This window comes from Leopardus geoffroyi, chromosome C1, assembly GCF_018350155.1.
Source record: "Leopardus geoffroyi isolate Oge1 chromosome C1, O.geoffroyi_Oge1_pat1.0, whole genome shotgun sequence".
NCBI classification, from domain to species: domain Eukaryota; kingdom Metazoa; phylum Chordata; class Mammalia; order Carnivora; family Felidae; genus Leopardus; species Leopardus geoffroyi.
Window position 1 is genome coordinate 110,894,425 of NC_059328.1, and position 27,599 is coordinate 110,922,023.

Genomic DNA, 27,599 nt, shown 5'->3' on the forward strand with positions numbered 1-27,599 from the left:
AATAAATGATTGTTCATTCTTTTTTTTTTTTTAAGTTTATTTATTTGTTTTGAGAGAGAGAGACAGACAGAGAGAGAGAGAGCACATGAGCCAGCATGCAAGTGAGGGGGGGCAGAGAGAGAGGAAGAGAGAGAGAGAATCCCAAGCGGACTCTGTGTCATCAGTGGAGAGCCCAACACAGGATTCAAACCCATGAACTGTGAGATCATGACCTGAGCTGAGATCAAGTCAGACACTTACATGACTAAGCCACCCAGGCGCCCCAATTATTGCTCGTTCTTAAAAAACTATGCAGCAATCTAAAAGTACTGACAGAGCTGTATGTTCAGAAACACAAAGCTAAAATGTATTCAATTAGAAAGGTAAGCTAAAAAATACAAATATAAACATACATTTCAACATACATGAAGTCACAAAGAGTTATTTCTCTAAGGACTGAGATGAAGGGAAGAACTTTCATTTTTACTTTACACACTTGAATATTCTCCCCAATTTAGTATCTTCTAAATATGTACAGGAGCACATATGACTTATGTCATAATATTTGAAACAAAACTTTCTTTAGCTAGACCAAACCAAACTTCTCACTGGCAATATAAGGAAAAACAGAGGAAAACTAGCATTCAAAAAGGAGTATTTGAAAATGACCATTCTTTTAAACAATAGGTATGTTGGTGTCTAAAAACAGAAAAACTCTTCTGAATTTTTACATCCAACAATGTTGTAAAAGAAATGGTTTAAGTGGATGCTGGAAAACAAAAATGTTTGAATTATCTTTCATCTTTTTATTAATATCACTTGAACAAAGAAAGTAATTATCAATTCTTCTAGACTATTCTTAACTTTGGAAAATTAAGCTAAATTCATTCAAATAAAAACTATGTTTTCGTATTTTATTTCAGTAGCTCCATGAATAATAAATTCCCTAGTAAACTACCAGGATAGGTCCTCATTCATAAGGAGACATGTAATAGAATTTAGCCAACACTTTTTACGTTTTTTGGGCTTGTTTTAATAAATGCCCTAACAATCAGCACAATAAATAGCTTCTTTTAAAAATATATTTCTGGACTTTTCAACATATGGTGCTGGAAAAACTGGATACCTACATGCAAAAGAATAAAGTGAGACCCTTACACCATTCACAAAACTTAACTCAAAATAGATCAAGGCTGCAACTATAAAATTCTTGGAAGAAAACTTCGGAGAAAATCTTCAAGACATTGGATTTGACAATGACTTCTCGGCACACCAAAATCACAGTCAACAAAAGAAAAAACAGGTAAACTGGACTTCAACAAAACTCAAAACTTTTGTGCATCAAAGGACACTATCAAAAAAATGAAGAAGACAACAGAATGGAAGAAAATACTTGCAAATCACATCTGATAAGGGATAAATATCCAAAATATGTAAGAAACTCTACACTTCAACTACAAAAAAAAAAAAAAAAAGCCTAATTTGAAAATGAATAAAGGACTTGAATGGACATTTCTTCAAAGAAGATACACATATGGCCAATAAGCAAATGAAAAGATGCTCAGTCTCTTTAGTCCTTAAGGAAATGCAAATAAAAACCACAATAGGATACCACTTCACACAAACTAGAATGGCCATTATCAAAATAATAGAAAGTAGGGATACCTAGGTAGCTCAGTCCCTTGAGTATCAGGCTCTTGATTTTGGCTCAGGTCATGATCCCAGGGTTGTGGGATGGAGCTCTACTCAGGATCTGTGCTAAGCTTGGAACCTGCTTAAGATCCCTTATCCCTGCCCCTCCCCCTCTTCTCTTTCCCCAGCTCCCTCTCTCTAAATTAAAATTTTTTTCAATGTTTATTTTTTTGAGAGAGAGACAGAGCGGGAGCAGAGGAAGGGCAGAGAGAGAGGGAGTCAAAATCCGAAGCAGGCTCTAGGCTTTCAGCTGTCAGCACAGAGTCCAACCTGGGGCCTGAACCCATGAACCGTGAAATCATGACCTGAGCCGAAGTCAGCTGCTTAACCAACTGAGCCACCTGGGCACCCCTCTCTCTCTCCAAATTAAAAAAATAATAAATTATTTTTTAATAACAGAAATTAACAACTGTCAGTAAGGATGTGGAAATAATGAAATTTTTGTGTATTTGTTGGTAAAAATGTGAAATGTTATGGCTTCTATAAAAACCAGTCCAGTAGTTCCTCAAAATGTTAAAAGATAGAATATCCATAAAATCCAGCAATTTTCCTAGGTATATACCCAAAAGAATTAAAAGCAAAGACTTGAACAGATATTTATACACCAATGTTCACAGCAGCATTGTGAACTAGCCAAAAGGTGGAAACCCAAATGTCCAAAACATGAATGGATAAATAAAATGTAGTATATACATATCATTCCATTTTATAGGAAGGAAATCAATTCTGACATGCTACAACACATATGAACCTTAAAATAAGCAAGACACAAAAATGACAAATATTCTATGATGCCCTCTAGAAGAGGCAAACTCATAAACACAAAAAGCAGGAGAGTAGTTATCAGTAGCTGACAGAAGCCAGCAATGAGGAATTATTATTTAATGGGTAAACGGTTGCTGTTTGAGATGATCAAATATTCTGGTGATGGATAGTGGTAAATGCTGCATAATACTGAATGTACTTATTATATCTCTATTCATAATTTAAAGTGGTTAAAATGATAAACTTTTATGCTTTATATATTTTACTACGATAAAAATACTGTATGTGAGAGTGACATTGAGCAGAATGATAGAGTGATGATCTCTGAAAGCCCCTCCTCAAAAAACAAAAAACAAAAAAATCATCAAGGACACTAGAAAAAAATCATCAATTTTTTTCAAAACTCTGGAAATTAACCAAAGGCTTGCAAAATTCCAAATACTTTTATTCAAAATATGGCTAAATCCTGGTAGCAAAAATAACCTTCAAGACACTTTAACTTGCCCTATTGCTATCTACCTCTCCCAGCTACACAGGAGTCTTGAAAACCAGTAACTCTGAAATAAATGTAAATACCAGCAGACTAGGAATATTCCCAGGTGCTCTCTCCAGTTGAGCTGAATTAGATCATATTGTACCAACAGCTTTTTCCTAGGTATCTTTGTCAAAAGAATCAGGAGCAATTGTTTAATATCTCAGTTGCTTGAAGTGGTGACAAACGTTGGGCTCACATGAAGTGGCAAAAACATAAAAGAAAAAGTTTGGGAATGAGATGTCCATAACAGGTTTTGAAACGCTTTCACATACTCCTTGGAATCTAAAAGGCCACATGCACAGTGTCCAGGGATATGTTTAAGCTCAAGAAAAATCTTAGAAGGCCCTAACGCTCTCACTTCTGACTAACCTGACACTGTTCAAGCAAGAACTGAAGGCTACGGCAGAGTTGTAAACTGCCTGGGGAAGGCTCAAGGAGCACCCCAACATGTATACAAACACTCCTGGGGAAAAACAGGAGACTTTCTTAGACTCTCGAATTTAAGAAAATCTCTGTTTATTCATTAGCTGACCAATAAGTTAACAAGCAGAGACTTAAACGCTACATGGGACAAAGAATACAGACTTTAAAGAATTAGCACGGGAAAGTCACAAAACAACCACTCCAACAACAGACCCTGGCAAGGCAGAGACCCTGATTTCTAGAAGTGTCACATTATATTAACGAAAATGCCCAGTTATCAACAAAAATTTAAAAGACGTACAAAAAAAATGACTATATGGCCCACACTAAGGAAAAGAACAGTTAGTATATATAGTTCCTAAAATAGCCCAAGTATTGGACTTACTCCACAAAGACTTTAAATCAGCTATTTTAAATATATCCAAAAAAACTAAAGGAAATCCTATCTCACAAACTAAAGGAAACTTTGGGACTTATGACTCACCAGATAGACTATATCAATAAAGAGAAAGAAATTATGGAAATGGACCAAATAGAAAAACCAGACTTAAACATACAATAACTGAAATTAAATATCCACTAGAAGGACTCAATAGCAGATTTTAGCTGACAGGGAGAAAAAAACACCTCAGTAAACTTGAAGATATGTCAACTGAGATTACCCAGTCTAAGGAATAGAAAGGAAGAAACTTGTGGGATGCTACAGAGTATCAATATACATATCTGTCCAGAAGGAGAAGAAGGAAGAAAGAGACAGTTGTGTAATAAAGAATTTGTCTGGCTCCCTTGTTAAAGTAATCTCTTAATCCTGGAGTTTCCTGAGTAATAGGAGTGGCATCTTTGTTACTCATGGTAGGCCCCTCAGACCATACAGTTTATACTAATAAGGTGACTCATGGTGGGCCTTTCAACAGTTCACACTAATGAAACAATTCAATGAAGGCTGCCCAAGCCAGAAAGACCAACCATGCGATTAGAGGTTTGGGGCTATAGTATCAGTCTCAACTCCGGCAACAGCAAGAGGGGCTAGAGATGGAATTCAATTACATAGCCAATGACAATCATGGCTACATAGGTAGCCCCAATAAAAACTCTGGACACCAAAACTGGGCTGAGCTTCCTTGGCTGGCCATACCCCAGGCGTTACCACACACCAATGAACAGGAAGGATAATGTATCCTGACTTCATGGGGAGAAGAGAACACAATCTTTGTTTGGAACCTTCCCAAACCTTGTCCTATGCACCTCACCCTTTAGCTGGTTCACATTTGCATTACTGTATCATCGTAACACAAATTGTAAGCATAGCATTATCCTGAGCTCTGTAAGCTCTTCTAGCAAATTACCAAAACTGAGGAGGATATTATGTGCCCCTGCATTTTTATCCAGTTCATACTTATTAAGGGTGACTGGGGGACCCCCAAACTTGTGCCCACTGTCTGTCTGAAGTGAGGGCATGTTTGTGGGAAATTGTGTCCTTAAACTGTCAAATTTGGCCTAACTCTGAGTAGTTTGGTGTCAGAAGTCATTACAGGCAGAAATACTACTAGAAGAAATAATGACTGGTAAGCTCCTAATTTTGATATTTAAGAAATGTAATGTACTCCAGTAGGAAAACTCATAGTTCCATACCTAGACATAATTAATGACATGTCAAAAGTGAAACACAAAGAAAGGATCCTGAAAACAGGAAAAGAGACTCCTAACCTCATACGATTAACAGCTAGTTTCCAAGAGAACACAGAGATCAAATGGCAATGGAATGACATATTAAAAGTGCTAAAAGGAAAAGACAGTCAACCAAGAATTCCATATCCAGGCAAACTATCACTCAAAAGTGAAGGATAAATAAACACATTCCCAGAAAAACAAAAACAAAGAATTTTTCACTGGCATATGTAACCCAAAATAAACAGTAAGGAGATTCCCTGAAAATGAAAAGGCACACAAGATAATAAACTGAATCCCTACCAAAAAAAAAAAAAAAAAAAAAAAAAAAATGTGTACAAGTAAACGTAACTATATAGGTAAATATAAAAAGGGTCTGAATGTATTTTTGTTTGTAACTCTTTTTTCTATTTCACTTATGCGACAACAATAAAAAGCACCGCTTATAAACTGATACTGATGGGCATATAATAAAGATACAATTTGTAAGACAATAACAACATAATGTGGGGAATAAACAGAGCTATATAAGAGCAAGGATTTGGTACACTAGTGAAATTAAGTTGGTATAAAAAATTTAACAACTATAAGGGGTGCCTGGGTGGCTCAGTCAATTGAGTGACAGACTTCAGCTCAAGTCACAATCTTGCAGTTTTCAAGTTCAAGCTCTGCGACAGGCTCTGTGCTGCCAGCTCAGAGCCTGGAGCATGCTTCAGATTCTGAGTCTCCCTCTCTCTCTGCCCCTACCCCACTCACACTCTGTCTCTGTCTCTCCCAAAAATTAAACATTAAAAAAAAAAAAAAACTGTAACAACATTACATAAAAATCATAATATACCATATCAATAGATAAAGGACAAAACCACAGGATCACCACAGAAAAAGAATTTGACAAAATCTAACACACTTTGATGATTAAAAAAATTCAATAAACAAAGAACAGAAGAAAACTTCCATGAACTGACAAAGGGAATCCACAAAAAACCCATGGCTAATATACTTACAGGTAAAAAAGTAAAGCTTTCCCCCCTAACATCAGGAAGAAAACAAGGTTGTCCATTTACAGTACTTTTATTCAGCATCATACTAGGAAGTTCTAGCCAGGCAATTACACAGAAGGAGGAAGAGGAGAAGGAGGAGGAGGAGGAGGAGGAAGAGAAGAGAAGAAGGAGGAGGAGAAGGAGGAGGAGGAGGAGGAGGAGGAGGAGGAGGAGGAGAAGGAGGAAGAGGAGAAGGAGAAAGAGAAACAGGGGGAGGAGGAGAAGGAAGAGGAGAAGGAGGAGGAGGAGAAGAAGGGGGGAGGAGGAGGAGGGAAAGGAGAAGTAGGAGGCGGAGGAGGAGGAAGAGAAGAAGGAGGAGGAGGAGAAGGAGGAGGGGGAGGAGGAAGAGGAGGAGGAAGAAGAGGAGAAGGAGGAGGAGGGGGGAGGAGAAGGAGGAGGAAGAGGATGAGGAGGGGGGAGAAGGAGGAGGAGAAGGAGAGGGAGGAAGAGAAGAAGCAGGAGGAGGAGAAGCAGAAGAAGGAGGAGGAGGAGGAAGAGGAGGAGGAGGAGGAGAGGAGGAAGGAGGGAGAGGAGGAGGAGAGGAAGGAGGAGGAGGGGGAGGACGAGGAGGAGAAGGGAGAGGGAGGAGGGGGAGGAGGAAGAGGAGAAGGAGGAGGAGGGGGGAGGAGGAGGGTGGAGGAGGAGAAGGAGGGGAGGAGGAGGGGGAGGAGGAGGAAGAGAAGAAGGAGGAGGAGGAAGAGGATGAGGAGGAGGAAGAGGAGGAGGAGAAAGAGGAGGAGGAGGAAGAAGAGGAGAAGGAGGGGGGGAGGAGAGGGAGGAGGAGGAGGGGGAGGAGAGGGAGGAAGAGAAGAAGCAGGAGGAGGAGAAGAAGCAGGAGGAGGAGAAGCAGAAGAAGGAGGAGGAGGAGGAAGAAGAAGAGGAGAAAGAGGAGAAGGAAGAGGAGAAAGAGAAGGAGGAGGAGAAAGAGAAGGAGGAGGAGAAAGAGAAGGAGGATGAGAAAGAGAAGGAGGAGGAGAAAGAGAAGGAGGAGGAGAAAGAGAAGGAGGAGGAGAAAGAGAAGGAGGAGGAGAAAGAGAAGGAGGAGGAGAAAGAGAAGGAGGAGGAGAAAGAGAAGGAGGAGGAGAAAGAGAAGGAGGAGGAGAAAAAGAAGGAAGAGGAGAAAGAGAAGGAGGAGGAGAAAGAGAAGGAGGAAGAGAAAGAGAAGAGGAGAAGGAGGAGGAGGAGGAGAAGGAGGAGGAGGAGATGGAGGAGGAGGAAGAAGAGGAGAAGAAGGAGGATGAGAAAGAGAAGGAGGAGGAGAAAGAGAAGGAGGAGGAGGAGGAAGAGCAGGAGGAGGAGGAGCAGAAGGAGAAGAAGAGAAAGACATCCTGATTGAAAAGGAAGAATCAATACTATGTTAGATGACATGCTTTTGTCATCATCTGTAAGATGACAATATTTTCCACATAGAAAGTTTCAAAAAAAAAAAAAGGCTATTAGAATAAAATGAGTTCAACAAGATTGCAGCATGTAAGATCAATATACAAAAATCAATTGTATTTCTATTCACTATCAATGAATGATCCAAAAATTAAATTAAGGGGGCGCCTGGGTGGCTCAGTCGGTTAAGCATCCAACTCCTGATTTCAGCATGTATCATGATCTCATGGTTCTGTGATTTTGAGCCCACATTGGACTCTATGCTGAGAGTGTGAAGCCTGCCTGGGATTCTCTCTCCTCTCTCTCTGCCTCTCCCCAACTCACAAAGTGTCTCCCTCCCACCTCCCTCTCTCTCAAAATAAACATTTTAAAAGTTTTAAAAATATTAAATTAAGGAAATAATTCCACTTATAGCATCAAAAGGACAAAATACTAACAAATAAATTTAATGAAAAAAGTGTAGACTCCTTCATTGGAAACTACAAAACATCACTGAAAGAATAACAAGACCTAAATAAATGGAAATACATCCTGGGTTCATGGGTTAGAAAATTCAATATTGCCAAGATGTCAATACTCCTCAAACTGATCTACAGATTCAATGCAATTCTTATCAAAACCAAACGGTCCCTTTTGGCAGATACTGACAAGCTACTCCTACAATTCATAAAAAAAATGAAGGGGACACAGACAAGCCAAATAACCTTTTAAAAAAGTAAAAAAGAGAAAGAAAAACCCAAAGTTGGAAAATTCATACTTGATTACAATGGTAGTCAAGACTGTGAGGGGGGAAAAAAAAAAGACCGTGAAGTATTTACATAAGAACAAATATATAGATGAATGGAAAACAAGACAGTTCAAAAATAAATCTATACATTGGAGCACCTGGCTGACTCGGTTGAGCACCTGACTCTTGATTTCGGCTCAGGTCATGATCCCAGGGTCATGTAATCAAGCCCTGCACTGGGCTCCACACTCAGTGTGGAGCCTGCTTAAGCTTCTCTCTCCCTCTGCCCCTCTCCCCTGTTCATGCACTTTCTTTCTAAAAAAATATAATAAAATAAATAAATCTATACATTAATGTTCAATTTATTTTTGACAAGGGTGCCATGACAATTTAATGGGAGAAGAGTATTCTTTTCAATAAATAGTATTGGGACAACTGAATATCCCAAAAGACAGCCAGTTGCATGCCAAATTGGATAGGATTAAAAAAAAAAAAAAAAAAGTGGACTCCTACCTCACACCATATAAAAAAACTAACTGAAAATACATCCAAGAACTAAATTTAAGAGGGAAAACTATAAAACAGAAGAAACACAGGCATAAATCTTTGAGGCCTAGAATTAAGCAATAATTTTGTACATACGGCACAAACAGCACAAGGAACAAAATAAAAAAAAAAACAAATTGGACCTAATCAAAATTTAAAACATCTGTGATTTAGAAGACACCACCAAGAAAGTGAAAAGACAAACCATGAAATTACAGAAAACATTGGCAAATCCTATATATAAGGGATTGGTACCCAGAACACATACAGAACTCATAACAGTAACAAAACAAGTAGCCCAATTAAACACAGGCAAATAATTTTAATAGACATTTCTCCAAAAAAGATATAAGTGCTCAATAAGCATGGGAAACAAAGCTCAACCTTATTCATGTTTGAGTAATGCAAGTCAAAACCACAATGCAATACCACTTCATACCCATTAGGATATACTCAAAGAAACACACAGTATCGATTGTTGGCTAGAATGTGGAAAAAGTAGATAGAACCTGCACACATTGTTGGTAGCAAAGTATAATGCTTTGGTGCTGCCCCTTTGGAAAACAGTCGAGCAGTTCCTCAAACTGTTGAAAACAGAATTACTACATAAATAGGCAATTCCACTTCTACGTAGAATGGACACACAAGACAAATAAGAACACGTCTACACAAAAACTTGTGTTTGATTGTCTACGGCAGCATTATTCACAGTAGCCAAAAAATAGAAACCTAAATATACATCAACTGATGAATGGATTTTTAAAATGTGGTACATCCATTCTAGGAACTATTATTTGGCCATAAAAAGAAATGAAGTACTGATACATGCTCCATCAGGGATAAACTTTAAAAATGTTATGCTAAGTGAAAGAAATCAGACATATAAGACCACATATTCAATGATTCCATTTATATTTAATGTCTCAAATAGGCAAATCCATAAAGAAAATAGATTTGTGGTCACCAGGGGCTACTGTAGGGGAAATTGGGAGAGTGAACGCTACAGTGTGTTGGATTTTCGAGGGGTAGTAATAATGTTCTAACATTAGACAGAGGTGACAGTTGCATAAACTCTATGTATACACTAAAAACACTGAACTTTCCACTTTAAAAGACTGAGTTTTATGGCACGTCAATTACCCGTCTCAGCAGTAAATGTGTGTATGTGTATATAAATATTTGAGTCTTTCCTAAGTCAAAATTCCTTACAAGTAAAACAAATGCCTCTTAGAAATGCTAACTACTTTAAAATGTTTTAAACATTTAAACATTTAATCTTGAAAACAATAAACTTAGCTGTTTCAAATACAATGCACAAAGTCTCATGGATATTCTCAATATAGCAGAACTTGCTGGGAGTCTACAAACCAACTATAAGTGGTGTATGAAAAACAGTAATACTTACAGAATGTTCTTGCTTACTACAGAGACTACAAAAACATAAGCAAACCATTCTCTTTCAAAATCAGCCTTGAAATACCACTCACCAAGTATACTGCTCTCTGGAAAAAGGTTGTGGTCTCCAGGATTTTGTGCATTGTGATGGTTTCCAACTCATCAGGATCTAGCTGTTCCTTTTCAAAGGGCATTCCGTTGAACAGAACAACAGGCAGTGGACCAACCCCAGTCTGCTCATAGTAGCCTCTCGCTTCCTGAAACACAAGGGACCACAAACAACGTGTTTTGTCCTTTGTGAGACAAACAGAACAAAGCATATTTTTCATACATACGTGTGCTAACAAAAAAAGCAAAATCAACAGAAATATAGTTACCAAGAAATAACTAAAAACATTTAAAAAATGTCAGAAGTGACATAGTTAATATCCTACTGGGTAATCTGGAATTGAATTATTGAGTTTTTGTAAAACCACAAAACCTTGCCAATTAGAAAGTGATTTGGGGGTGAGGGTACTGTGAAGCTGTCCAGGCTACCAAACCTTAATTACATATACTATAGCTAACATTGTAAAAACACACCCTTTAACAACGATGGAGACACTGTATCTTGGCTATCCAAAGCAGTAGCCACTAACCACATGTAACTACTGAGCACCTAAAATTAATTAATTTCCATTTTAAAAGCCACATGTGAGGAAAAAAAAAGCCACATGTGGCTAGAGGCTACATAATGCGCAGCACAATGACAGACTGCTGTAAATTATGAGTGCCCCTGTGCAGACAGCCTGAGATGAAATATTTACACTCCAATCTAAATTAAAGAGGATCCGTGTCATTAACAAAGAAATTACACTTTTAAAAAACAAAACAAGGCTGATGGGAAGACAGTGCTTAAAAATTGCTCCATAATATACTAAACCTCATCTTCTTCTAAGACAAAGAGGTTCCTTTCCAGGGAAATGCCAGGCCAACAAAAAGGCAAACAAGCCTACAATGAAGAGTCTTCTCTGATTGTCAATATAGGTTCATTCCCCCCAGATATCAACCACAGACCCAAGACTAGCTTGCCAGAGTAAAACCCACACTACTACGCAAGATGTAAAAAGCATTCCTTAAAACATTCTGGTTAGACATCTTTTAACTGATACTTTCTGAAAATAGTAGAATTATATATAGCCTCTATTGTAGATATCACAAATAGAAAAGTACTTCAGCTGGATAACTGGTAATCAGCAGCAGCAACAGACTGGTTAGTTTCTAATCAGATCTGGCCACAGTAGTATCTGATGGGACAGACTTACCAGATGGACTCTAATATGGCACAAGGAGAAAGGCCTTCTAGGTTGATTTCTGCCATTTCTATCTACCATAGTATAAACTTTTAAAATTTACACTTACAAAATTCTTACCATGTTAATTCTGTTCTTTGATGTCTCAACTATTTCGAAGATATTCATCAAAAACTCAATTCTAATATACTCTGAGTTTTGAAAATAATCCCCCCAACAAAACAAAACAAAACAAAACAATACCCACATTATAACTCTAAGCGACAATAAGTGACACTGGTTTTCTCGGGAAATGGCAACTAAGTGAAAATCAGGAGAGGGACATGTTTTGACTATATACCTTCTTTCCTGCAAAGCATAAATAACTTACCAGACCAAATAACAGAATGTAGCCTAATTACCAAAATGCCAAACTTAAAAATTACATATGAGAAGTTCTATCGATAACTAAAAATATTAATTATAAATAATTTTAAAACCTTAATAATTACAGCTAAGGTCTTGTGAATGAGCTATTCAAATGGTAACAGATTAATAAGGACCCAGAGTTAACATGCCAAATGCAAAACGTCTTTATGTATAAGGTAGAAATTAAATATCATTATCCTACTAGCTTGAAAGATACAAATATACACCTATAGACTATCTTATCTTCAGTTTATAAATTCTACTTTAATTATACTGCCTAGTTTTAAAAATAATTACAACTTTCAAATACACAGAGGATATCATAGCTTCAGATTTATAACAAAAGATACAGAAATTTATAAGTGTAGTAACAACTGCTAAATGAAATCATTCCTCCTTTAAAAAACTTTCAAAAGAATCTTCTCTTGGGTTTTTTCATATGCAGAGGTACAACTCCTACACTTTTGAAAATCTTATTAATCATTAGATTCTTAGGACTTCTGGGAATCTCACAACATCCCTGTCATGAAAGTATATGTTTACCCAAGCAGCTGGGAAATTAAGTGGCATAAATACAAAGAAGATGATCTGCTTACATGGGAAGGGCCTCTAATCAGTTCTTTTCTTGGAAAAGAACCAAGTCTAAGGAAATTACTGAGGAGCTAGGTCTGTTACACATTTATTTGACTCCTCAGTAAAATCAAGATTTCAACACATGTGAAAAATATCCTTTTTCCCAATATGTCTAATATTTTTCAAGAAAATACAATCATCCACAATAAAAAGACAATTATAGGGGCGCCTGGGTGGCGCAGTCGGTTGAGCGTCCGACTTCAGCCAGGTCACGATCTCGCGGTCCGTGAGTTCGAGCCCCGCGTCAGGCTCTGGGCTGATGGCTCAGAGCCTGCAGCCTGTTTCCGATTCTGTGTCTCCCTCTCTCTCTGCCCCTCCCCCGTTCATGCTCTGTCTCTCTCTGTCCGAAAAATAAATAAACATTGAAAAAAAAAAAAATTATATACTGCTTCCTCGTAGGATGAGAGAAAATTAAAGTGAAACGTTTTCCAGGTGGGGGGATGGGTGAACAGAATCACTTATGATGAGCGCCAAGTAATGTATAGAATTGTTGAACCATTATATTGTACACCTGAAGCTAATATAATACTGTATGTTAATTACACATGAATTAAAAAATTTGGAGGCACCTGAGTGGCTCAGTCGGTTGAGCATCCAACTTCGGCTCAGGTTATGATCTCGTGGTTCATGAGTTCAAGGCCCACATCAGGCTCTCTGCTGTCAGCACAGAGCCTGCTTTGGATCCTCTATTCCCCTCTCTGACCCTCCCCACTTGTGCTCTCTCAAAAATAAATAAAACATTAAAGACAAATTTTTTTAAAAAACAACATAAGATCTAATGTTAACGTGGTAAAAAGCAAGCAAGCACATTGGGAGAAAATCCAGCATTTCTCTAAGGGAAAAAAAATAATAAAGCTAGACATTTTCCAAATGTAAAATATGAGAAAAATTCATGAATTCCCTCAATTCTTGGTATTACCAAAGTGGTCCTTCTTTTATTTCACCTATTCTTTTTTTACAGAGTGCTACTCTTGCTGTTTGTGTCTATCTGGAAAATCACTGGGTACCACATCAGTTTTATTTGATTTTAAAAACCATATAAGGCAACGGAGCGAACGGAAGAATGCAATACAACAATGGGATGCTCTTCAGCCCTCAGTAGATCTCATGACCAGCTGCAACCCAAAACCTGGCCTGATACACCTTAAAACAAGGGGACTGAACACTAAAGCAGAAGTGACATCAGTATTGTGGCTGAACAGGACATCCCTCATTGGTGGCCCCCAACAACAATTTGGTATCTATCCACAACGAAAGTGCCTTTGTGGAAGCCTTGGAATCCAGCACCATATGCCAAGGAAATCAGAAGAAGGCTCACCCACCTGAGCATCAGGTAACAGGCATACAGACTTCAACCCTAGCTGTGGACCCTACGTTGGCTCATTAACTGGCTCCACCTTCTCCCAGCCATAGTTTGAGGAGCCCTAGAAAAAACTGTCTTAAGCAATCACCTTCAGACAAGACAGTCTTTGTGTAAGTCCAGGTTTCCAGCACAGAAGTTCCAATACACCACTCGAGCAAAAAAAAATATGAGATTGGATGCACTGGAGAAGAAGATCCACCCTCCGCCAAAGCAGCAAGAGAGATCTTCTGGGCCCATGATTTCTCCTGTAGGGGTAACTGAGAACAAGTGAGCAAACACTCAACTTCCCCAGCTATATGGGACATTGCCAAAGAGGCTCATTTCTCTCTCACCCCATCGAGAGTACTCAATTGTGAGCTGCGTGACTGAGAGTAGAAAGACGCTGGGGGAGGGCTGCAGACAGTACTCTCAGAAAGCATTTAAAGGGGATGGATCCTAGGGCAACTGGATGACTCAGTCGGTTAGGCGTCCAACTTTGGCTCAGATCTCATGCTTCGTGGGTTTGAGCCCTGCATCAGGCTCTGTGCTGACAGCTTGGAGCTTGGAGCCTGCTTCAGATTTTGTGTCTCCCTCTCTCTCTGCTCCTCCCCCACTCGCACTCTGTCTCTCTCTCTCTCAGAAATAAATAAACATTCAAAAATAAAAAAATAATTTTTACTCTATCACGGACTCCCATCAAGAAGCCACCCATGAGCTACTGTGGACACTTCATCCACAGATCCCACCAAATGGCTACAGGCAGACACTCACAGCACTCAGCTCACCTCACCCACACTCACCCTCCCCCTGTAGCCAGCTCCATGTGTATGCTCCTGACAGTGTTGGCAAGAGTGAATTTTGCCAGATGGCTAGTGAGCAAGCACAGAAAGCCAGCCCAAACACGTGGGCCAGAGACAGACAAAATACATGAGCTTTAGGGCCACCTTGGGGAAAATAAAAGAAAGGCAGTCAGCACCCAGCCTTGGGCACTGTAGAATTGAGAAGTTACACAAGCTTAAGAATTCTGTACAAGAAAGAACAAGTATGGAGCATATGTATCCACAGATGGCCTAAGAAAGCCTCAGAATTCCTAGCAGGTCTGACAGAAAGTACTTCTCTCCCAAAGGCAGTTAGTAAAGACTGCAGGAGGTGACTGCTATCTTAAATGCAAAGAAAGCAACACAAAACTACAAGGAACATCAAGAAAGCGTAATAGCATCAAAGGATTGCAATAATCTTTCAGTAACCAATTTCAAAGAAATAGATATTTGTGATTTACCCAATAAAGAATTCAAAAAAATTGTTTAAAGGGAAATTCAATTACCTACAAGAAAACACAGGAAGATAATTCAACAACAACAAAAAACCACAAACAAAATCACAAGTTTAGCAAGAAGAGAGAGAAATCAGGGGCACCTGGGTGGCTCAGTCGGTTAAGCATCCAACTTCAGCTCAGGTCATGATCTCACGGTCCATGAGTTCGAGCCCCACGTCGGGCTCTGTGCTGACAGCTCAGAGCCTGGAGCCTGCTTTGGATTCTGTGTCTCCCTCTCTCTCTGACCCTCCCCCATTCATGCTCTGTCTCTGTCTCAAAAATAAATAAACATTAAAAAAAATTTAAAAAAAAGAAGAGAGAGAAATCATAAAAAAAAGAACCAAACAGATACTCTGGAGCCAAAGAATACAACAAATGAAAGGAAAAATGAAATACCATTAATATCAGAATAGATCAGTGCTCGCTTCGGCAGCACATATACTAAAATTGGAACGATGCAGAGATTAGCATGGCCCCTACACAAGGATGACACTCAAATTTGTGACGCATTCCAGATTTTTCTGAGATAGCACCTCACACCAGAGTAGTTTAAATGAACAAATCAGGAGACTATAGATGCTGGCGAGGATGTGGAGAAACAGGAACCCTTTGCACTATTGGTGGAAATGCAAACTGGTGCAGCCGCTCTGGAAAACAGTGTGGAGGTTCCTCAAAAAATTAAAAACAGATCTACCCTATGACCCAGCAATAGCACTGCTAGGAATTTACCCAAGGGATACAGGAACGCTGATGCAGAGACACATGTACCCCAATGTTTATAGCAGCACTTTCAACAATAGCCAAATTATGGAAAGAGCCTAAGTGTCCATCAACTGGTGAATGGATAAAGAAGATATGGTTTATATACATAACAGAATACTACCTGGCAATGAGAAAGAATGAAATCATGTCATTTGCAGCAACATGGATGGAACTGGAAAGTATTATGCTGAGTAAAATAAGTCAGTCAGAGGACAGATACCATGTTTTCACTCATATGTGGAACTTGAGAAACTTAACAGAAGACCATGGGGGAAGGGAAAGGAAAAAATAGTTACAGAGAGGGAGGCAAACCATAAGAGACTCTTAAATACAGAGAACAAACTGAGGGTAGATGGGGGAGTGGGGAGGGTGGGGGAGAGGGGAAAATGGGTGATGGGCATCAAGGACGGCAGTTGTCGGGATGAGCACCGGGTGTTATATGTAAGCCAATTTGACAATAAATTCTATTCATAATAAAAATAAAATTTAAGCAAAAAAAAAAACAAAAACAGTATCAGACTAGATCAGGGGTACCTGGGTGGTTCAGTCAATTAAGCGTCCAACGCCTGATTTCAGCTCAGGTCATGATCTCATGGCTCGTGAGTTCAAGCCCCACATTGAGCTCTGTGCTAACAGCTCAGAGCAAAAAGCCTGCTTCGGATTCTCTGTCTCCCTCTCTGCCTCTCCCCTGCTCAGGCTCTATCCCTCTCTCAAAAATAAACAAACATTAAGAAAAAAGCTTTAAAAAAAAAAAAAAGCTTATTTAAAGAAATAATGGCTGAGAACTCCCCAAATCTAGGGAAAGATTTGATCAAGTTCATGACACTTATAGGTCACCAAATAAAATCAACTTAAAGCAATCCTCTGCAAGATACATCATAATAATAAAACTGTCAAAAATCAAAGACAAAGATAGAATCTTGAAAGCAGCAAAAGAAAACACGCTTCCCTTACCAGGGAAGGTTCAGAGCAGATTTCTCAAAAGAAACCTTCCCAACCACAAAAGAGTGGGATGATATCAAAGTGCTGAAAGATAAATACTGCTAACCAAGAACACACTACCTGGCAGAGTTATCCTTTAGAAATGAAAGAAAGGTAAAGACTTTTCCCAAACAAACAGAAGTGGAGATACTTCAGCACCACTAAACCCGTCTTACAAGACATGGTGAAAGGAGTTGTTTAAGCTGAAATGAAAGATGATTAACTAGTGACATAAAAACACACAAAAATATACAACACACTGCTAAAGGTAGGTATATAGTCAAATTAAGAATATTCTATGGGCGCCTGGGTGGCTCAGTTGGTTAAGCGTCTGACTTTGGCCCAGGTCATGATCCCACAGTTAGTGAGTTCAAGCTCCACATTGGGCTCTCTGCTGTCAGCAAGAAGCCTGCTTCAGATCCCCTGCCTCACTCTCTCTCTGCCTCTCTCCCCTGCTCACGCTCACGTTCTCTCTCTCAAAAACAAACAAACCTAGGGGCGCCTGGGTGGCGCAGTCGGTTAAGCGTCCGACTTCAGCCAGGTCACGATCTCGCGGTCCGTGAGTTCGAGCCCCGCGTCGGGCTCTGGGCTGATGGCTCAGAGCCTGGAGCCTGCTTCCGATTCTGTGTCTCCCTCTCTCTCTGCCCCTCCCCCGTTCATGCTCTGTCTCTCTCTGTCCCAAAAAAATAAATAAATGTTGAAAAAAAATTTAAAAAAAAACAAACAAACAAAAAAAAAAACAAACCTAAAAGAAAATTCTAATAACCGCTGGGTTAACCACTTAATAACTCTAATATAAAAGTTAAAGGGCAAAAGTATTAAGAATAACGATAGCTATAATACTTGGTTAAGGAATACACAACATAAAAAGAGATAAACTGTGGCATCAAAAACAGAAACCAGGAGGGGTGCCTGGGTGGCTGTCAGCTGAGCAACCAACTCCTGATTTTGGCTCAGAAAATGATTTCACAGTTCACGAGATCGAGTCCCACATGGGTTCCTCACTAAGCATGGTGCCTACTTGGGATTCTCTCTCCCTCTGTCTCTGCCCCTCCCCCGCCTCTCGAAAAAAAAATAAACTTAAAAAAAAATCAAATGGGGAAGGAGTAAAAAAGGGTAGAGTCTTTGTATGCAATCAAAGTTGTTACCTGCATAAAACAGACACTATATCTATAAGATGTTTTACGTAAGCCTCATAGTTCTTGCTAAATAGTGTTTTGTTCAATCCCTCTAAAACCTGCAACAACTTAGAATAGATCTCTTAACCAAACTCAACTAACCAAGTTAATAGCAACAAATACTAGCTAATAAAGCACGCTGACCTCTAACTCTAGTGAGCTACTCTCTAGAATGCACACACTTTTCTCCCCTCATTTGGGTTAAATGTTTACCAAAGATCAGATATATCTGTTCCCAAGCCAAATATTTTTCTCAGTTAGATAACATCATTTAATATTATGCAACCAATAAAATATGATTACAAAAAGAAAAAGCTGGTCTCCTCAAGAAAACAAATCAAATGACTAGAAATTCAAAAAGATGACAGGCTAAAAATAAGTGATGCTAAACTAGATGTGGGTAAGACTACTATAAAAGACTTGGGAGGGAGATTATAAAAATCTAGAAGAATTCTGTACCCAGATGAAAAAGAAAATATAAACAATTCATTATGAGTACAGTTTCTAAAAGGATCACAACTCAGATCTCCAAACAAAAGAACCAAAGGCCTTGTCAAAAGTAAAAAAAAAAAAAAAGTTGGTAAATAAATACACTTTTATTGTTTTAAATCAAAACATCTCAGGGGCGCCTGGGTGGCTCAGTCAGTTAAGTGTCCAACTTTGGCTCAGGTCATGATCTCACAGTTCGTGGGTTCGAGCCCTGCATTGGGCTCTGTGCTGACAGCTCAGAGCCTAGAGTCTGCTTCAGATTCTGTCTCCCTCTCTTTCTGCCCCTCCCCTGCTCGCTCTTTGTTTCTCTCTCTCTGTCAAAAATAAATAAACATTAAAAAAAAATTTTTTTAAATAAAACATCTTAGAAATGTATTTTGATTTCTTGCCTGAACATTTATTTTCAATAAACCGACTACCTTGTTTCTGCTTGCGATAAAGGTCCTTTTACTGTATTTCATGTCTCACAAGAAATAGTATTATTTTTAAATAAATATTAAAAAAAAATAAATCTTTATTACCACACTTTGCCATTCTGTTTATTGTATTCCTAAATATATTTTTATCTTTAGCCTAAGCAACTAAATAAATAATACACATCAATAGGATACATCATAACCTGCTAAGCATGCATCATATATTTCTAATAGCTTTTATGTGGAACATATATCACAAAGTACTACCACTGCACTGCGAAAAGGAAATTTGTTTTTCAATTTAATAGTTAACATGCCAGCTAAAAAGCAATGATATCTTTACAAAATTGAAATATAAACTTCATTTGCAAACACAGACAAGTGACCTGGTTTTTAAACTGTTAAATGAGAAGTACCTAAATACTTTTACTACCTTTTTAATTACAATTCCCCTCAAAAAAGAGATAAGGAAAATATAGCATTGTGGTCCAATGAGAAGTGCCAAAGCAGTTCTTACCTTCCGATTCTGATCATAAGCAGAGTCAATCCCCAAAATGCTATTCACTTCGACATACGGATACTTCTTTTCCAGGACACTGACCACATGTTCAACTTTTACTTTTTCTCCAGTCCTTACTTTGTTATAGATCTGAAGAAAGAAAAACCAGGTAACCCCCACACTTTTAAATCCAAATTTCAGAATGTTTATTACAAAAGATTTCTGAATATAGAGAAACATGGCTACTTTTCTTAAAAGGTCATATGGAACATATTAGCAATCCCTTTTTCATATACCTCTTTAAGATGCCTTCTCATATTAGAAACTATATATTCTTAAAATGATCCAATCAGTTCATACATAAAGGCCCAAATGTAGAGTGGCTCAGCTGGTTAAGCAACCGACTTTGGCTCAGGTCATGATCTCATACTTTGTGAGTTCGAGCCTCACATTGGACTCTGTGCTGACAGCTCAGAGCCTGGAGCTTGCTTTAGATTCTGTATCTTCCTCTCCTTCTCTGCCCCTCCCCCACTCATGCTCTGTGTCTCTCTCTCTCAAAATTAAATACACATTAAAAAAGATTTTAATGTGTTAATTTTTTTTTAATCTGAATACCTTTACATAATCCTTGAAATAAGAACTTATGGCCATCATGTTTAGGGGGATAAGTTATAAAATACATGCAGCAAAAATCCTTGTTTTTAAAAAGCAGATATAAAACAAATAACAACACAACTATGTCTTTATACATATAGTTAAACACCTAGAAGGATATAAGACAACCTTTTAATAGTGGTTTTGCCTTTAAGGAACAGGATTAGAGAGGGGAGAGAGAGAAATTTTAAATCGATTCACTTTAATAATACTTTCAAAAATTTTTTACAATGAACATAAAATTTTTGTTGTTGCAATTAAAAATAAACAAAAAGAAATAAAAACTCATATTATCCTTTCCTTCATAGACACAGATATTGGCGGGAGGTGGGAGGCACAATTTTAAAAAACAGACGTTAAAACACATCCTCAACAACTTCTGAACTTCTTTCTTTCTTTCTTTTTCTTTCTTTCTTTCTTTCTCTGTAGCCCCACTGCTAAGCACCCCTCGCTATCACTTCTCAGAGATCCCAACAACAGCCCACCAACCAGTATCCCTGCCACTTTCTCTACCCTTGGTCAGACCCATGATACATACATGCACCAGAATGTTTTTATCTGGAGTTTAATCCTCTGCAATCTGGACACTCACGGCCTGGCCTGGGAGCCTCAATGGCTAGGTTCCCCTTTCAGCTCTGCTCAAGCCCCAGGGAATTGACAACAGGGAATTACTACCTCCGATTTGCAGCCATCATTCAACTCACTCCTGTTTTTCCTCCTGCACTGAGCTAGGACCACTTTCCACTCCACAACCAGAACATCCCTAGTGGAGGGAGTCCTGGTGTTGCTAGGGTGAGCTATGCTTAAACCATCTGCGTGGTCGTGTCCCCCACCACACCATAAGGGCTTTACGGACAGGGGTGAAGTCTTACACTTCTCTGTATCCCTTGCAGCTAGTACCAGGCCTGGGAAATGGTGAGTCTTCAATAGATGATAGTCAGATAAATATATGAACATTTTAATAAAAAATGCTCTGGACTGAATCTCTAAACACCAAACATAAAAAATAGCATGCTGACATGTTTATAGGTTAAAAAAAGGTGAAATGCTTTAAAGATGGTTTTCTAATAATTACCACTAACCTATAAGCAAAACACTTGTTACTTGTAAGTTTTTTATATATTCAAAACCAGGAAAAAAAATGAGAGAGTTCCTTGTTTGAACTTGAGCAATTATCTTAAGTATATATAAAAATCAGGGCATTTCAGAGTTTCCAAGGTAAAAAAAAAAATAGAGAAAATAGACAGTTAGAATTTATTATTTGAATATTAAATTATCATAAAGAACTTAGAGGGGAAAAGCAAACATTTTTTTAAACAAGCAAAGAACATCACATTTACCAAAAAAAATTAGTGACTTCAAATTACCAAAAGTCAGAAGACTAAGATACCTTAGTAGGGCTCCTAAGGAATCTATCTTAGTTGAAACCACAGCAGTCTATTATGAACACTGGTGAATCAGTAAAGGCAACTCCTTAAATATAAAATATGAAGTTTGCAAGAATAATTTATCATACTTCTTCTCTTCACAGAAATATAAAATCCTCTTAACTCATACTATTTCTTAGACGAAGTTAGATTAAGAAAATTATTCGCCATTTTGATTGAAAACATACATGTATCAGAGTTTGGAAGGCATGATAATCGTCCACTTCTTGGGCAACATAATTATACGCTCTCAGAATAGCCACTCCAGCATCTTGCATCCCATCAACATCTTCAGAGTCATTAACCACAAAGATTAAACCAATTCTGGGGAAGAGGGGGAAGGGCAAAAAGAAGAAAAAGAAACTTATCTCAAAAATGCAACTGGTTAAAAGGAATGGCATCTCTGATTCTCATTCACATACTGCAGCTTCCTCCAATGAAAACCTCCTCTACTGAAAAGCACGGTTCACATCCTACTCTAATATGGCGGGTAAAGGCACTCATCACTTGCAGAATAAAAGCAGGTTCCCAAAGGTGGCTTAGACTGTTCAACTGTTAAAGCACACTGTTCTCCCACGGTGAAATGAGGCCTTCACTGATGTGAAGGGTTTTGCTAGTTTTAGATGGAGACTTTATGATTTTTAAAGAAAAATTAGAGGAAATGAATGTTTTCAGAATGTGAAAATCTATAAAAAGGGGGGAGTGGATTTTGAGATTTAACATAGACAATATGAAAAACGTGAAAATGTTTACTATTATCCATTGGCAAAAAGCTACAACCAAGGTTCATGCTTATCACAATTTAAATTTTAGATTAAGGGAAAGAACCACAAAAAGATACATTACACATCTACAAAGTGGCCAAAAATAAAATAAGATTAAAAATAAACCCAAAAGCTTTTCACTGGCCCATACAGAAGTCATAGCCTACATACTGGAGCAAAACCAACAGAAGTGAGAACAGACAGTCTATTAACAAAGGGTGCTGGAAAAACTGGACACATTCACAGCGCAAAAACACAAATCTATACAGAGACCTTATACCTCTCACAAAAAATTAACTCAAAATGGACCATAAACATGAATGTAAAACACAGAACTACAAAATACCTAGAAAAGAACACAGAAAACTTAGGTGATCTTAAGTGGGCAATGACTTACTAGAACTAACAGCAAAGACAGGATCCATGACAAAAAAAAAAAAAAATGGGGGAGCTAAACTTCATTGAAATGAAGAACTTCTGCCCTGTGAAAGAAACTGTGAAAGAAGAGAATGAAGACAAGCCACAGACAGACAGAAAACCTGTGAGAAACACATATCTGACAAAGGACAGATATCCAAAATATACAAAGAACTCTTCACACTCCACAATAAAAAGTTGAAAACCAGGCAAAAGATCGGAATTGGCGCCTCAGCAAACAAGGCACAGAGTTGGCAAATAAGCATAAAAAAAGACGCTTGACATCATGTCATTCGGGAATTTCAGAATAAAATCACAATGAGATACCACTACACACCTATTAGAAAAGCTAACACCCAAAACTTTGACAACGCCCAATTCTGGAGAGAATATAGAGCTAATTATAGGAACTCTTATTCATTGCTGGTAAGAACGCAAAGTAGCACAACCACTTTGGAAGACAGCGTGGCAATTTCTTATAAAATGAAATATACTTTTTACCCTAAGATAAAGCAATCACGCCCCTTGGTATTTACCCAAATGAGCTGAAAGCTTATATCCACACAAAAACCTGCACACAGATGTCTATAGCAGTTTTCTTCATTAATGCCCAAACTTGGAAGCAATCAGGATGTCTGTCAATAGGTGAATGGATTAAATAAACAAACAAAACTATAGTATATCTACATAATGGAATATTATTTGGCAATAAAAATAAATGATCCAGGGGTGCCTGGGTGGCTCGGTTGGTTGAGTGGCTGACTCGATTTCAGCTTTAGTCATGACCTCACGACCATAAGATCAAGCTGGGCATGGAGCCTGCTTAAGATTCTTTCCCCCTCTCTTCATCCCTCCCCCACTTCTGCTTTTTCTCTCTCTCAAAATAAATAAACATTTTAAAAAGAAAGAAAGAATCAAGCTACAAAAAGACATGAACAAACCTTATAATCATACTGCTAAATGAAAAAAAAAAGCCAATCTAATAAAGTTACCTACATCATGAGTCTGGGAAAGGCAAAATAATGGAGACGGTAAAAAAAAAACCAGTGGTTGCCAGTGCCTGAGAGGGAAGAACAAACAGGTAGGGCACAGGAGACTTGGAGGGCAATGAAACTATTCTGTATGATTACGTGATGGTGGAAACATGTCATCACACGCTTGTCAAACCCATGGAATATACAATGCAAACAATGAACCCTAATGTAAGCTATGAACTTTAGTTGATAATAATGTATTAATACCAGTTAATTAGCTAACACTGCCCTAAAAAATACAAAGTCTATTAAAAAGAGAAAAAGGTAAAGCCTAAAAACGGAAGAAGAAAATACACATATCAAACATTCTGCTCTCCTGAGGTATGTGGACAGTGTGTGTATATGTAGATGGTAGTGGCAAGAGAGTTTTATAGATGAAAATTGTTTTTGTTTTTTAAAATCTCACTTGTAACAGAAATCACATGAGGATTGACCTGTTAATTCTTATGAAAACAAAAATAAGGGCTAAGTATCTCCTCACAAGGAATTCCACTTTCCAAGTTTCCAATTTCTAGAAAGGGCATCAGAGTTTTTCTGTTAGCTAGGCCCTAAAATGCAGACTTCTGTTTCTCTCAGGCCCAGTTTCTCATCAAGTACCACTAGGGAGTCTCCCAGATTTGTCTGCTCCTCTCCTCAGCCCCTGTCAATGCCCTGGTATACCACATCAACACAGACAAAGACTAAAACAACAGCCACTCTGCCTTGGGTCTCTCCACCAACCGAACAAGCATGCTTCCCTACTGCCTATGAGTTAAGTGACTTCTCACCTACCTTTGCAATGTGAAGACCTCATTCCCTCTTCTTGTCCCTCAATGCAATTCAATAAATATTTACTTAATGCCCACTGTGTACATGGGCCAACTTCTGTGTTCTTTTATTTCCCTTTTAACCAAAATACACCTCTGTCTGTAATCTAGTAGTTTAGTCCTCCATCAAACCAGGGGGTATTCATGTTTTACATGAAAAATCTCAATAAACAAAAATCTCTGCTTTTCCATCAAAAAAAACCCTCTATTTTCTTCAAAGCCTAACTGAAATCCGACTGTTCCATGAAACCTTTGTCCCTCCCAAATGTCTTAGTTCATAATCATTTGTTTCCCTGAAATCCTAAAGCACTTATGACCAGGACACAACCTAGCACCTGATCAAATATCTTCTTAAAGAGTCTGGAAGTACGCACAGTATTTTTTTCAAGAAGGTAGGAATACAGCTTAGATACTATCCACAGCATTTAGCTCAGTGCTGCGTACAGAACACACAACATTTGTTAGCTAGACTTTTCTTCTCTATTTTCATGTTTTCTAAGAATTCAAATTTTTGTCAGCACATAAAATTCCCAGACATTATTTGGAATGTAAGTGAAAATATCTTAGCATGTATATGTAAAAGCCTTAAAAAACTGGTCTTAAAAAGCACAGTGAAAAACCCACCCATTCAAGTACCCTGTTGGTAGATTTGGCAACACAAGTGAAATAAATGTGTCTGCATCTACAAAAGGCTGTATGCACATTTAGTTCTTGTCAGTCTAAGAAAAGTTATTGGCAAAACTCTTTATCTCCACCGAAAGGGGAAATAGGCCCTGTCATGTGGACACTTACCTAGGAAAACTCCCTTCCACTGGGAAGCAAGATGAGACCACAAATTATTTTTACATGAGCTATTAAGAATTCAATGGTATAAACCTTTATTCACTGAGAATGAAATTTTCCGCCTCAAAAGATACTGCTTCATACTAAGCAAAGATATAGAGGTCATTAATGATCTGACTATTAATTATCCATGGCACCAGACTTGCATTTAAAAATGACAAACGAGGGGCGCCTGGGTGGCGCAGTCGGTTAAGCATCCGACTTCAGCCAGGTCACGATCTCGCGGTCCGTGGGTTCGAGCCCCGCGTCGGGCTCTGGGCTGATGGCTCAGAGCCTGGAGCCTGTTTCCGATTCTGTGTCTCCCTCTCTCTCTGCCCCTCCCCCGTTCATGCTCTGTCTCTCTCTGTCCCAAAAAAATAATAAACGTTGAAAAAAAAAAAAATTTAAAAATGACAAACGAAACCTCAGCTAATTAGATATATATCATTCAATCAATACCAGTGTTACCTTAGTGGTATATGATTACTGAGGAACATCTCAGCTGTGTTAATCAACTCTGCTGTGGTCTCATGAGCAGGATCAACTATGAAAACCTGTGAAGGGGAAAGGGGGAAAGGAACGTATGAAATGAAATTTATTCAAATGTAACAGGGCCAATGAAAATGCCATTACTCTTTGCACTTGAAGGTAATCTTTTTCAGTTACTCTTGAACCACATAAAAGAGGAGGTACACAATAGCAGTTTCCCTCCTTTATGTTCAAAGAATTCAGTACTAAATTCTCACGGTGTTCTGCTAATAGCATGGGAACTGTGTTCCAGATTCCTAACACCCATACTTCTACTACACCTAACAAAACCCAAGTTTTAGCAACTCTCCTACCTTAGAAAATGGAGATCACCTCTTTTTGTGTATTCAATTGTAAGCATCTCTGAATTAAGAATTCATTTAGAACTTAACTTTTAAATCCCAATACTAGCTATTATGTATTAAGGTCTCATGATGTGCTTCAAATCCATGTATAATCTCATTTAATAAAGTTCAGATATATGGGTAAGAGAAACAGAATGAAATTTTGACTGAGAAGGAGAAAAGTGGCTTCAAGAGTCAGGCAAGTACAGAGGATAGTTTCGCTTACAGGTTCTGGTGAAGGAGACCCCTAATCTCTTTAAGAGCAGATGATGGCAAAGGAAGAAATAAGAGGAAAAAAGAGGGCAAACTAAGAAACCTCTTCTCTCTCTTGAAAGCAGTGAAATAAAGAAAAACAAGTAGGAGTTCACAGATTTATTTAAGAAAATAAACTGAACTATCAAATTTTAGAGATTAAGACATTAAAGGAAAAGAGTAGCAACATATTCATCTTCTGGGTAAAACTATCATAAAAGTAAAATAACACAACCTAAACTTTCAGGTTAAGGTAACATTTCCTTACACCCTGATGAGGCAGTAATGCTACTGTGACATCTCACAGCCCTATATGTGATAAATACATTTAAAAACCCTTTCAGATTGAATATGGAGTTAGAAGAACATATTTAGTGGTCATAGTGGTGATAGAAGCAGCTAGTATAGGACAGAAGTGAACAGTCTATATGGTTGAAAGGTAGGGGAGAAGTCAAGGGAGAAACAGAGCTTATGGCTAGACAATGAGTTTTACTCACCATGTTATGCAAGTTTTTCCTGATCTGCCGGATAACCCCAGGAAAGGTGGGTCGAAGCAATTCTTGTAGACTAGAAGGCCATGAATTATATCTGCTGTCAACCTCCAGGTTGTTGATCCACTAGGGAGGAAAAAAACAAAACAAAACACGGTGCATACACTTTAGTCGCCATTAGTGAAAAGTGCTAGAATTGTCCGTAAGACTTGAAATGATTTTAAGAAGAATCACATGGAAAACACCATTTTCAAAATTACAAAGATCAAGTATAAAAATGAGTGACTAAAGCACAAGCCACAGAATAAAAGATATTTGCAACCTACAAAACCAATAAAAGGACTAGGGTCAAGACAATGTATAGAAATCTAACATAACAATAAAAAAAGGCCCCCAACATATGAGAAATGAAAATCAGCCATGGAGATAAAGAAATTTACAGAGGAAATTCAAAAGAGCAATTAATACAAGGAAAGGAGTACATCTTCACCAATAATCTGAGAAACAGAAACTAAAACCACAGTCAAATTTCACACTCATTAAACTGAGAAAAAGTTTAAAGTTTGTCAATATCCAAGAATAGGCAAGGGTATAG

At 38.2% G+C, this 27,599-nt stretch overlaps 1 protein-coding gene and 1 non-coding gene across 3 annotated transcripts in view; one reads left to right on the top strand and one right to left on the bottom strand.

The window, feature by feature from the left end:
- The window catches only part of UGGT1 (UDP-glucose glycoprotein glucosyltransferase 1), a 112,463-nt gene that overhangs the window by 49,752 nt on the left and 35,112 nt on the right, over window positions 1–27,599 (bottom strand). For both annotated transcript variants that reach the window (XM_045479344.1, XM_045479345.1), the window contains exons 14-18: window positions 27,011–27,130; window positions 25,858–25,943; window positions 21,735–21,870; window positions 19,484–19,615; window positions 10,243–10,407 (exon numbers count right to left, since the gene is read on the bottom strand). In XM_045479344.1, coding sequence (XP_045335300.1) covers window positions 10,243–10,407; window positions 19,484–19,615; window positions 21,735–21,870; window positions 25,858–25,943; window positions 27,011–27,130 — 639 coding nt within the window. The remainder of the gene's footprint in view (window positions 1–10,242; window positions 10,408–19,483; window positions 19,616–21,734; window positions 21,871–25,857; window positions 25,944–27,010; window positions 27,131–27,599) is intronic.
- On the top strand, window positions 15,558–15,661 carry LOC123600127. The gene has a single exon (XR_006713506.1). It is a non-coding gene; the product is annotated as a U6 spliceosomal RNA (small nuclear RNA).